At 37.0% G+C, this 13,600-nt stretch overlaps 2 protein-coding genes across 2 annotated transcripts in view; both read right to left on the bottom strand.

Moving 5' to 3' along the window:
- Positions 1–220: 220 nt before the first annotated feature.
- LOC127419471 (taste receptor type 1 member 1) lies at positions 221–8,622 on the bottom strand. Its single transcript, XM_051660880.1, has 7 exons — positions 8,459–8,622; positions 7,866–8,148; positions 5,660–6,418; positions 4,612–4,833; positions 4,303–4,423; positions 3,475–3,845; positions 221–1,118 (listed from the first exon to the last, which is right to left on the bottom strand). The coding sequence occupies exons 1-7, from the start codon at positions 8,620–8,622 to the stop codon at positions 564–566; spliced, it is 2,475 nt and encodes an 824-aa protein (XP_051516840.1). The 3' UTR covers positions 221–563.
- A 1,131-nt stretch (positions 8,623–9,753) lies between these two features.
- Positions 9,754–13,600, bottom strand: part of iffo2a (intermediate filament family orphan 2a) — a 31,313-nt gene continuing 27,466 nt past the window's right edge. Inside the window, exon 9 of the mRNA XM_051660882.1 lies at positions 9,754–13,488. Coding sequence (XP_051516842.1) covers positions 13,356–13,488 — 133 coding nt within the window. The 3' untranslated portion in view covers positions 9,754–13,355. The remainder of the gene's footprint in view (positions 13,489–13,600) is intronic.

Below are 13,600 nucleotides of genomic sequence, written 5' to 3'. Positions count from 1 at the left end.
TTTAGTGTATGTATCTTGCTCACATAGGAGTTCTAGCAGAGTAACCACAGGTATAGTTCATCAATATAACTATGGACATATTCCACTAGTAATCCACTCTTCAGTTGATTTATTATTAAATAGATTGTATTATTATAATTTTTTTTTAAATGGAATAATTTTAGAAATGAAAAAAAAAAAATCATTAAAAGTTTTGTTTTTTTAACCAAAAAATAAATAAATTCATAGCACTTTATGCACGGTAGTCATTTGTTTATTTGTATATTATTTTCATGATAGTTGCATATAATGTTTTGTGTATAATTGATGTTTCCAAAACTATCATAAGTCATTCTTGCAATCCAGCTAAATAACATTACCTTATATTTAAACTAGAAAACCAAACATGTAAGTTTGCAAGTCATAAAAACATGTACTTAATCAACTCATGTAAGATGTAGTGACAGGGCAGGACTGGCCCCATAGTGTAAGTGACATCTTTGTCTATTGGTCCTAAACTCTCTCACATCCTTATTATTGAGCCCTGAAAACGTAAGCCCTATTTCAATCCTTAGTAGACTATTTCACTGTTTGGACATTGTGTACATTTGAATACAGTTTTGGAAGTGAGCAGTTGTATTCATTTGGGGCTTTATCAAGATGATATACACCTTTGGCAAAAAGTAGCCACCAAGTATCCCAAGCACACTGGAGAGTATGGCACACACATGTAGGGCCATAGTAAAACTCCCTCTAGAAACGCAATAAGCTGTAAAGAACGTGATCCAAGAAATCATATAGATCATTTGACTGAATGCAATGCATTTGGCCTCACTGTAATTTGCTGGCAGATCTTTTCCCATGTAGCTCAGGCAGAAACTAAATAAGCTTAAGACACACACCAAAATGAGCTCAACAAAGGCTGCGAAAGACACTGTCTTACTGCACTCTAGAACAATGCTGTGAAAGTAGAAGTCGTGGTCCTGAGAAGGAAATGGAGGATCTAGGACCATGCGAAGGACAGAGATGAAGAACTCCACCACTGAAGTAAAGAGGATGAACATCTCAGGGCCTCGGTTCTTAGCCCAGGTGTCATAGAATCTTGGCAGCTTGGAGGACCATTTAAATATACAAACCACCTTAAAAAAATATTTTATTACATGAGAAATAACAAGTGTTAATATTATTTGTAACTTTTTAAAGTCATGTTTCAGTTATATTTAACCATCTGCTCCCGTGTCAGTTTTAGTGTAGAGTATATACAGTTGTGCTCAAAAGTTTGCATACCCTTGGAGAATTGGTAATATAGGTACCATTTTTAAAGAAAACACATTTCTTTTATTTCTTATGGGATTCATATTCAACTGTAGGTTATAACGGAATGGCACAATCATAAAACAAAACATGGCAACAAAGAAAAAAATGAAATGACCCCTGTTCACCCCTTTAGCATCAGTGACAGCATGCAGTCTTTTGTAATAGTTGTCTATGTGGCCCCAAATTCTTGCAGGTGGTATAGCTGCCCATTTGTCTTGGCAAAATGCCTCCAGGTCATGCAAAGTCTTTGGTCATCTTGCATGAACCACACGTTTGAGATCTTCCCAGAGTACTCGATGATATTAAGGTCAGGAGACTGTGATGGCCACTCCAGAACCTTCACCTTTTTCTGCTGTAACCACTGGAGGGTCAACTTGGCCTTGTGCTTAGGGTCATTGTCATGCTGGAAAGTCCAAGAGCGTCCCATGCGCAGCTTTCGTGCAGAAGAATGCAACCCCCCCAAAACATCAGTGAGCCACTATCATGCTTCACAGTGGGGATGGTATTCTTTTCACTATAGGCCTTGTTGACCCCTCTATTTTGGTCTCGTCACTCCAAATTACAGTGTGCCAGAAGCTGTGAGGCGTGTCAAGGTGTTGTCGGGCACATTGTAACCGGGTTTTTTTGTGGCATTGGCAACTTGACCATGCAGCTCATTTTTGTTTAAGTATCATCGTATTGTGCTCCTTGAAACAACCACACCGTCTTTTTCCAGAGCGGCCTGTATTTCTCCTGAGGTTACCTGTGGGTTTTTCTTTGTATCCCGAACAATTCTTCTTGCAGTTGTGGATGAAATCTTTCTTGGTCTACCTGACCTTGGCTTAGTATCAAGAGATCCCAGAATTTTCACTTCTTAATAAGCGATTGAACAGTACTGACTGGCATTTTATCCTTTTCCATCTTTATAAAGTTCCATTACCTTGTTACGCAAGTCTTTTGACAGTTCTTTTCTGCTCCCCATGGCTCAGTATCTAGCCTGCTCAGTGCATCCACGTGAGAGCTAACAAACTCATTGACTATTTATACACAGACACTAATTGCAATTTAAAAAGCCACATGTGTGGGAAATTAACCTTTAATTGCCATTTAAACCTGTGTGTGTCACCTTGTGTGTCTGTAACAAGGCCAAACATTCAAGGGTATGTAAACTATTGATCAGGGCCATTTGGGTGATTTCTGTTATCATTATGATTTAAAAAGGAGCCAAACAACTATGTGATAATAAATGGCTTCATATGATCACTATCCTTAAATAAAAGACAGCTTTTTTGCATGATCAGTCATATTTTCAAAATCAATGCCAAAATTTCACAATTTCTGTCAGGGTATGCAAACTTTTGAGCACAAATGTATCTTGCTAACACAGGAGTTCTAGCAGAGTAACCACAGGTATAGTTTATCAACTTAAAGGAATATTCCGAGTTCAATACAAGTTAACCTTATTTGATAGCATCCAGGCATGATATTGATTACCACACAAATTAATTTTGACATGTCCCTCCTTTTCTTTAAAAACAAAAAGCAAAAATCTGGGTTACAGAGAGGCACTTACAATGGAAGTGAATGGGGGCCAATCCATAAACGTTAAAATACTCATGTTTTCAAAAGTATACCCACAAGATGAAAACAATATGTGTGGTAACATGATTTTAGTGTGATAAAATCAGTTACCAACATTTCTGTGTTAAGTTATATCCAATTTACAACTTCGTTGCCATGATGATGTATTGCCTTAAACCGGTAACCACCAACAACTTTGCAAATAGCTCAAATAATAAACAAGTTTTAACAGAAGAAATAATGTAAGTACTTTTATAAAATGATAAGCTTCACATTTCAGCCTTTAAACCCTCCAAAAATTGGCCACATTCACTTCCACTGTAACCTTGATTTTTGCTTCTTTTTTTTTTTTTTAAAGAAAAGGAGGTACGAGTCAAACATATATATATATATATATATATATTATTTTTTTCTGTGGTAATCAACATTATACCACAAATGCTGTAGAATGAGCTTAACTTGTATTGATCCCGGAATTAATTATGGACATATTCTACCAAAATTCCACTTGCTTGAAAAATGTGCCACTAAAGCTACCCACTATTTTGATTTGTACTCTAGAACAAGTCTAATTTCTTCTCTGCCTCAACAATTTACAAATAAAAAAGCCTCATATACCTGAAAAGAGCGCACAGTCACACATGCCAGGCAAGCAGTGAAGCTGATAACAAAGAGGGGCTGTTTGAGGAGGCAGCCGATGCGTGAGGGTCTGCTGAAGTGGCACAGCGTGCTGAATGAGGCCACGGTAAGAGACGCCAACATCAGCAGACAGGTCTTCCCTCCAGCTGACTTCACCACAGGGGTACTGAGGTTGAACAGGAAGATTAGAGCTGTGCTCAGGGTGAGAAACAGGGTCACAGCCAGATATGTGAGCAGGGCTTTAGAGAGCGGAGCGTCCCATGACAGATAGAGCTCTGTTCTCTTTTGACATGCCTCACTCTCTGGTTCAGACCACTCATCTAAGATACACGGTTGGCAGCTAGTGTAGCCTAAGAGGTAATATGAAGCCATGTTTGCATATTAAGTTTCAATAATGTGAAAGCAAAATAAAAACAATTAATGTATCCTGTGAATGAAAGTTTCCCATATTAGGGGGGTTATCATGATAAAATAGGTAGTATTTGACTGGTCATGTGAGTTCCATGTAAAATAAAATGTCTTTTATTAGGCTACTGATGACTCCATCTCATGTGATCATTTTAAATAAGTTCTATTAATTTCTTTAGAGGTAAAACCAAAACAATTACTACCTCTAAGGAATTTAAGGAGATAAAGCTCAGCAGTGACTAATCAGTGAAGTCTTGACTGAAAGATGTGCAACCTCTGCTGGATATAGTGTGAACAACACACTATATGTGTGTTGTTCATGTGTGGCCATTCCAAACAGCTGTTTACACGTGCATGTACTTAAATCAATAATTCTGTGATTTGGTGGGTATTTTATACCAGTTTTGTTGAGGAAGGTGGAAGCAGGGCATGCCATGCAGTCAAAGCAGCACTTGTGCTGTCCAGTCTGGAGCTTTCTGTGTCCGTAGGGACACTCTGGAGAGCACAGGGACTCAGGAATCTGAGCAGGGCAAAAACATTTGCACACATGCATAGTTAGTGCATGTAGATGTACATGCATCTCTGTAATTGCTCATTGTTTTTTTGGTAAATTCTGAAACTTAGAATTCCAGCACTTCTCATGTTACTGTCTCATGAATTTGCCAGGAAATGGGAATTATGGTTAAAAAAGGGGCGATTCAGACTAACCTTGGTCACAGGGGACATCTGCCCTGTCCATTGAATCTGAGAGGCATCCAACTGAAGATCAGTAGGATCTGGACTGTAACTTCCAACCACCTTAAATGACCACTGGCCATTCGTCCATACCCATGTCACTATATCATAACCAGTTGGAGGGTCTCCATTTTTATCAAAATAAAATGATGTGTTCCGAATTGAAAATCGAACTAGCCTCAATTGCTGCAAGAGCTGTGGGATTCAAAAAAGAAACAGAACAGCAATTTAATTAGTGACTGTGTCAGATTGTGTCACAGTGGTCCCAAAAAGTATTTAGACACTTTAAAGTCACACTTTATATGTAACAATGAATTAAATTAGATTAGACAACACAATGTCAAAACAAGTGGCATCTAAATATACAAACAGATCTTTGCTCAGAACTAACGTCACTTTTCTGAGTAATTACGGTAATAGTTTATTTTACAGTCCTGTCCTACAGGAAGAACTATAGTATGTACTATAGTAATTACAATAACAGTATAACTACTAGATTCTAACATTGAACCTAACCTCACCCTAACCTTAACGCACTATAAATCTCCACTTTCACATTCTTCTTTTTGTGCTTTTGGCGATTCGCATTATTTGTGCATATTGCCACCTACTGGGCAGGGAGGAGAATTTATAGTAAAAAAGGACTTAAATATTGATCTGTTTCTCACTGTTTCTTTAATTACTGGAGTCGTATGGATTACTTTTATGCTGCATTTGTATGCTTTTGGGAGCTTTAATGTTCTGGCCAACATTCACTTGCATTGTGAGGACCTACAGAGCTGAGATATTCTTCTAAATATCTTCGTTTGTGTTCAGCAAAAGAAAGAAAGTCATACACATCTGGGATGGCATGATGGTGAGTAAATGATGAGAGATTTTTCATTTTTGGGTGCACTATCCCATTAAGTGTCTGAATATTTTTAGGCACCACTGTCTACTGATTGTTTCTTGTAACATAGTTCACAACACATATTGCATATCTGTCCTATTATTTTAGTCATTTGATTCTAAAAGCACATACCTGCCATTTCTCCACCTTAGATTTCAGACATTCTCCTGAGTCACAGTTCAGGGTCTTGTGCAGTCCATGGGCCACTGCGTACACAGCTTTATACACATTAAACGAGGATACAATGTCATACTGTTCCAGCGAAAAACCTTTAGTTGCCATTTCGTACAGGTCTGTATTTTGCAGACAAGGGACATTGAAGTTGAACTGACTGTTTGAAGGTCCAACGTCTTTAAGCCCGGGCACAGAAAGCCTTTCAAAATCCTCAAACCCACTAAATTCAGTATATTTGACTGAAACCCCAAGCACAGTCCCTATTGAACTGATCCCTGGGATACTACGCACTATTGATGCCACTGACCAATCCTCTGTTCCAATCCACACCTTACCAGTCACATTTTGTTCAATAACAAAAGGAAAGAAGCCAGCAGCCCGCCTCTTGCTGGAGAAGACAACTATAGTATTCACTTTGGTTTTAATTATGTTTTTGACCATGTCTCGGATGTATGGTGTCGTCTTGTCTGTGACACCGGGTATCACACCTTGGTATGCAATACATAGGTTGTGAAGTGAAGCCTGCTGGGATAGGGTTTGCATTCCTTGCAAACCATATGAATTGTCACTACCGAGAAGGGCAATCCAGGTCCAGTTAAATCGGCTGAGAATCTGTATCATTGCATCGACTTGGTTCTTGTCACTGGGGATGGTGCGGAAGAAAGATGGATAGAGCATCTTATTGCTCAGCAATTCATTTGAGGCCTCGTAGGAGATCTACAAATGCCAAAGAAGAAACCAAATGATTGGAGCGATGGATCGAAAACAAATCCATCAATGCATTCATGCAAGCAGTTTAGATTCATGATGCAAACGGGCCATTTTTGTCACGCAGCTCCTTTTGAACTCAGAAATGAATTTTTTTTTAAAGAAAACCTATTATTGTGTGAAAACTATTTTCATATAAAAATACAAAAGCATATACCAGACTTTAGGAAATGTGTTCTGGTATAATTCAAAGTAACAGAATGCCAAACAGGATGGCACATATCAGAATGTAAAAGAAAGAACACAATTTAGCCATTGCTCAGTTAGGAATTAAGAGTAAGAGAACTTGAAGTTAATCTTTTGAAATTTAGATTTTATCATGCAGATTTCTGTAATTCTGTATCAGATATGGTGGAATATGTATCCCTAAAATGTGAATGTTGCAAGCCGTCAATATTTTGAGCCATAATTATTTACATTAACATTTTATGGGGTAAATTCTCTTATGTATTTTAGGGTTAAAGTGAGACAAACCAGCTAATACCACAAAACATCACAGTATTCATCCAATCCATTGTAAGTGTTTGCTAATGTTTGTGCTGTTGTTTTACCACCAAAATGATGTAATTTTCTGGAGGATGGTGTTATTAAGGAACTGGATTTTATTAGTTAATATTACAAAAGACTAACAGGATGGAAAGTGGTACTGAGGATTAAGGAACAATCTATAAATTAAATACCAATTAAAGCATTCAAAGGAAACATGTTTTCTTTGAAAGATTTTGATTAGAGATATAAATAAAATGAAGAAACATCTCATAATATTTCATAATAACTGGCAGGTTTAGCATTTTTTTCAAGTTAGTGCACAGGACACAGGAACACCAGGCAACGTCAAACCATTTATTTAAAATTCAATTGATTGTTCACTTAATTGTGATAGTATGTGTGATAGGAACTGGAGCGGTCAAAGGAGAGGTCACAACACTTGGAACATACCATTTTGTTTAACTTACAATTAACCCTCACCTCCCCATTCTTGTACTGAAAGTCACATTAAATAAATAAGAACGAGAGATAAAATGAGAGTTAATAAACAAAATCAATAAAAAGGACGGATAAAACATTTGCAAAATGGAAAGTAAAACAATAAATAAGTCTTTGGAACACAGTACAATTCCGTGATGGGAGACTGTTCCACAGGCTCACCATCACAGTATGGTAAAAGAAATCTAAGTTATATGATTTCCATCTTCAAAAATTGTGAGAGTAATATTTTATCAAATATACCAAGACATAAATGTATATGATGGGGATATGAAAATGTACTGCAGAGTAGGAATGACCCAAACTTAGATATTTAACATTAATCTAGTTTACCTACAATATAACTATTATTAAAGATCTAATTTATTATTTAGAACATAATAATATGGCTCGTGTGATCATGCCATACCTGAGGTATCAGGAATGCACCAAGAGCAGAAGCTGGTGTGAAAGAGTTAGAACTACTGTCAGGCCCGATGACGGCCACAGTGCGGCTGTCCATACCTAAAGTGTTGTCCTGCTGGGCCAGCAGTTGCAGGGTGGCCAGATTGCTGGCTGGGAGGGAGCATAAGTCATATGTCTGGTAGCCCAGCGTGACCCCCGGGAGGAGATCCTGGGTGTTGTTGTTAAGCTCTTCTACAGCATATCTGAGTGCTTGCACCAAATGATAGCCATGCTTGTTGATCGCGCCCCTGAAGACAAAAATGAAAGACAAGTGTTTACATACATCTTTGCACTGACATAACAGACCTTTTCTCAGAACTAACTCCAATTTTGCAATTATTTTTTAGAATAACCACAGGTTAACATTAACCATGGACATATTCCATAATTTTTGTTAAACAGAATTCAAAAAGTGTTTTTAATTTTGATACTTTAAAGTAAAAACAGTATGTCGGAATACCTCCAGAAAATACAACTGATATGATTATAGATATATGGAATATGCAAAATACAGAACAATTGCATCATACTGTTGTAGATAAAGCGAGTCAGGCTTACTGTTTGCAGTCAGTCAGATATGGTGTAGATGACATGGTGGAATCTGAATTATGGAGAGGGAACCAGCCTGAGAGAATGTAATCTCCTTGAAGGTTGAGCCCTGTGCTATCACTGAAGTTCAAGATAGAGAGAGAGAACACAAACCATGCCAGCATTTTACCCATACTACTTGTGTTTGAGCTCCTAAGACAGCCACGACCTTATAAACAGGTTCTCTTCACACCAGACCACTGTTTCTCAATGCTCTGATGGTGGCGAAAGATTTGCATGGTATGTGTAATTGTCACAGCAAGCATTTGCCTGGGGAAATTGGTTTGTTACCTATTAAAAATAAGAACTTTTAGAGGCTTTTTACACCAAATGCATTTTTGCATCTGTCAGTGCTGTTTTCAACTGTTGTAAACGTATTCTAGACAAACGTCTTTGAATATTTTACAGTGAGTAAATGACAATATTTTCTTTTTCTCTTTTCTTTTCTATCCCTTAAGTCTTCAGTATATCAGAGCTCCTTTGTTATAATACAAAATATAATCTGTGGATGAAAATCTGCATGTACAGGTTCAAAAACAGTTCTCTTTAAACATTATAGGCCTACTCCCATGCCATGTCATGAACTTGACACTATAATGATGGTCTTCATCTGCAATGCAAATTCTGTTTTTTAACGTGTCTCACTTTTCAGTAACAGGTGTATTTCCAAGCATTCATGGCTTTTGTATCATTAAACCACTGAGAATGGATTTGCCTCTCTCAGCAGCTTTATTCCACAGCTCTAACCTAAACAACAGACCACAATTTTTATTGCTCCTCTAGACTGATATTGTACACTACCTCAGTACCCAAGCAACAGGCAAATTCATGTAAATACATAAGAATTGCTCAATCATGCAAAACCAAATTTTCCATGTGTAATCTTTCGAGAAGTCCAAACAATATTTACTATGAAAAATAATGATATAGGCTGATATAGACATTATAGATATCCATGAGAGAATGATAATACACAGATCATACATTTTAGACTAGTAAACACCAGAAAGTCAGTTCTGGAGATTAAGCTACTCTTGAGCTTTATTCTGAATGAGGACGTCACATCTCAGAACACTAACTGACAGTCAGTACTGAGCAAGACTAATCTTGCTGTGAGACTAAGCCTTATTGTTTATAGGCCTACTTACCAAATGCAATAATGGTAATCAAGAAAGCTTTCTAAAATTAAAGAGAAATGTATTGTTCTGACCAATATAGCAGGGATTTTGGTTGAAAACAAAGTCATAAAACAGTGATAAGGCAAACTTCTTTATTTAAAACCAAACAAAAATCAGACTACAATTACATAAGACTTGCATAACCCTCCTATTGTCTTAAGAAAATGCACCCTCCTTTTGTACTTTGGGTCATTTTTAACCCGCATTGAAAACTACTCAATATACATGAATTCTTAATTAGTGTACAATAGCACTAAGGGACCGCCCTTCATGAAAATGTGTATATTTAATGTGGTCCCAAAGTGCATGATGTGAAAACAATGATATATTGGATATTACTGAAGTTCCATAATTAAAATAAATAAATAAAAAAAAGTTTAAAAACTTGGCAAACTGTCTTGTGTTAAAAAAATTTCAATCACTTTTTGCATTTTAAAATATCTCAGCTATTACAGCAATTTCTAATTTATTCTGATTGTAAAAAATGAACAGGGTACAATAAGTAAACATTTTAGAACATGCCTTTAACAAATTAATCTCTATTGCCTTTTCCAGCATTCAAAACGGGTCCACTTTGCATGTCCATTGCAACAAATCTATTCCTTTCCACTAATGTCAAACAATCTGTTGCAGTGTTACAAGGGTTTAGGAATGTGCTGTAATGATTATGTCTGCCATCTAGTGTTTTAGGAGAAATAACATCCAATAGGTCTTTTACCATTCTGGGGCCTTCAGTCCCATTGTACCCTATCATCTAAAATCATGTTATTTACTAACATATTACCTGTTAAAAACTGTAAAATAAATAAATAAATAAAACCTTTGTGTGTGGATGTGCATGTACCCAGTGGAGCAGGCTAGTCGAGCTAGGATCTGAGAGAATTATAATTATTTTTAGGTCAAATTTGTTTCATAATTATGCAAAAAACTATTTAAAGCTGCATAACATCCAGAAAAGTTGAAAGGCCATGGCCACAACTGGTTCTTCCCATAAGACAATGGAAGGAACAATTTGTTTTAAATAGTTATTTCTCTTAAATAGTGATATACAAAATTGATTTAATTTTTTAATTTTGTTTGTTTTGATGATCCTAACAATGTTCTGTCTGACAATGTTTGGTTCCAGTACCAAATACTATGCAGTACTGTATTTATGACGCATTCTTTACCTGTCGCGGGTCAAAAATGTCCCTAAGACAATAGGAGGGGTAAAGCAATCTAATCTGTTTTCAGCACAACATCAACTTATCAGCAGATTTCTTTAGTATACAGCACAAACCAATACATTTTATTAGGATGGCCCACATTGAAGGCAAAAAGTATGAACTAATGACTACACCAACATAAAATCTTAATGATCATAGAAGATAATAAAAAGAATGACTGAACAAATTTCTAATAAAAAGGCAATCATTGCAAACCACTATTTCCATTACACAGATAGGCCTGCTTTTTGTCAGCAATAAATCATTACATGGAATTAAATGAAGATAATTAATTAATAAAAATGTAATCAATAAAATAAAAATAATAAGCATCCCAAAACCTATTTGTACATTGTACAATCCAAGATAAATAAACAACACTAATATTTGTCAGGCACTCTATTGAATTATTAGCCATAAATATTTTTTTTGGGAAGGGTGGGGCTGTATGTTACTAAATTACATATAATACAAAACTTTTCAGAAGCAAATTTGCAGCTTGGCCAAACAATCCAACACCTGAGGACAGATATTTATATGGCTTCTAGATCTTGAAATCTTCCACAAAACAGATCTTATTTTTCACCATTTAATATTTAAGCATAATGTTATGTTGTCTACCTGTAAGAAGGATATGAGGATTCATATCTGATTTAATGGTTTACAACAGAGCCAAGCATGTACTCATATTTTTCAAAGAGAAAATATAATAAGGCAACTGAGACACTGAATACAGCATATTGGTAGGCACATGAGTTTGAGTTTTACTGCCGTTTTGACATTTGCTACTCTCCAAAATCTGAAAGCACTTGCCCTAAACAAAGAAACAAGGGAAGAACTGCACTTAGGGCTAATCAACTCACACTTACCAAATGTCTTTAGCAAAAAGAATCACTTAACGTAATGTTAGTCCAGTTTAGATTACTGCATCGATCTTAGTGCACAGTAGTTTAGTTGAGTGACAGTCATACATTGTGAAAATTGACACAGTGCACAGAGATTTTCATGAAGCATATACTGCATGGCTGATTTACTAACTAATAATGTGACGTTAAATGACTGAACTTATTCCAGAGCTTGATGAAGAGTAACACTTTCCTCTATACTGTATTTAAAACAGTTTGGTATTTAAAGTCAACTTGAAATTGACCCTATTTACTTTCTTAACACATATTCCTCATCCTATTATGAACAATTCATCAGTGCACATTATTCTGATTGTTTTTTGTTGTTGTTTTTTTGCCTTTGTAATCATGAATTAAAAGTAAAAACTAGGGCCTGGGTAGCTCAGCAAGTAAAGACGCTGACTACCACACCTGGAATCACGAGTTCGAATCCAGGGTGTGCTGAGTGTCTCCAGCCAGGTCTCCTAAGCAACCAAATTGGCCCAGTTGCTAGGGAGGGTAGAGTCACATGGGGTAACTTCCTCGTGGTCGCTATAATGTGTGGTTCTTGCTTTCAGTGGGGCACGTGGTGAGTTGTGCGTGGATGCCGTGGAGAATAGCGTGAAGTCTCCACATGTGCTACGTCTCTGCAGTAATGCGCTCAACAAGCCACGTGATAAAATGCGCAGATTGACGGTCTCAAGATGCGGAGGCAACTAAGATTCATCCTCCCCCACCCGGATTGAGGCGAGTCACTATGCCACCACGAGGACTTAAAGCGCATTGGGAATTGGGCATTCCAAATTGGGGAGAAAAAGGGAGAGAAAAAAAAAAGCTTACTCTCTCTCTGAAACGACTTTCCTTTTCTGCTAACACCACTTAGGTCGTGCTGGCTACTGGATTAAGTTAACCAGTAGCCAAATACCTATTAAGGCATTGTCACATTCAGGTCTGGCTCCATTCTGCTACGGAATGGCCAGTTTTCAACTCAATCAATTCCCGGAGGAAACAATCAAGTCAAACCAGTTGAATATTCATTTTCACTTAAAACTACATCTGATTAGAAGTCAAATGGGTTGCAAACAGGGTTTCACGCCGATTATAAACTGACTGTAGACATGTATCTTGTACAGTATAAAATATATTTTTATAAATTAGAACAGCTATTAACTTCAGGCTTCAGTTTAAAAACAACCTGCCTTTTAGATTCATGTAAACAAGTGAGCAAGATAACAGAATTTTTGCACTTAATAAATAATTATATCATTTTTGCAAATGCATCATGTTTTTCATCACACTGTAAAAAGTGTGAACTCCTGTTTGAGTTTATTGTGAATGCAGTTAAAGCAAGTGAGGAAGACTATGGAGCCATGCCTTGGCAGTGCTGATGAAGAGGGAACAGCTTCCGTTTGGCTGGTCCCACTCTAAGAAAACATATGTAGCACCAATACTTGCTCTTTGGGAATCCAGAATTCCACACTTATCCATCCTATGTAAAAAAAAAAAAAAAAAAAGACCAGAGACTTAAAGGAGCTCAAAAAGAGAGCTAGAACTTTGGAAGAGAAGCTGAGCAAGCCGAATGATGAAGGGCTCCTCATTATCAAACATCTCCATTTGTCTCTACTGCCTCTTCTTTCTCTCCATCTCTCACTCCATCGTGCTCCAGCTCATCCTGGATGTCATCTGTGTTTCCAGAATCACTGCTGGCCACAGAGCTGAAAGAGGGGGAGTGTCTGTAGCAGACAGAACACAAACATTAATCATTTGAACTCTCCCTGCACACTGATACAATTGTAGTGTAGTGTTCTCAGATCACACAGTTTTGCTAGTGGAGGAGAAGAGTCT

Source organism: Myxocyprinus asiaticus, chromosome 28 (genome assembly GCF_019703515.2).
Source record: "Myxocyprinus asiaticus isolate MX2 ecotype Aquarium Trade chromosome 28, UBuf_Myxa_2, whole genome shotgun sequence".
NCBI classification, from domain to species: Eukaryota; Metazoa; Chordata; class Actinopteri; order Cypriniformes; family Catostomidae; genus Myxocyprinus; species Myxocyprinus asiaticus.
The sequence above is the reverse complement of the archived record's forward strand: the minus strand, read 5'-3'. Positions and strand labels throughout refer to the sequence as shown.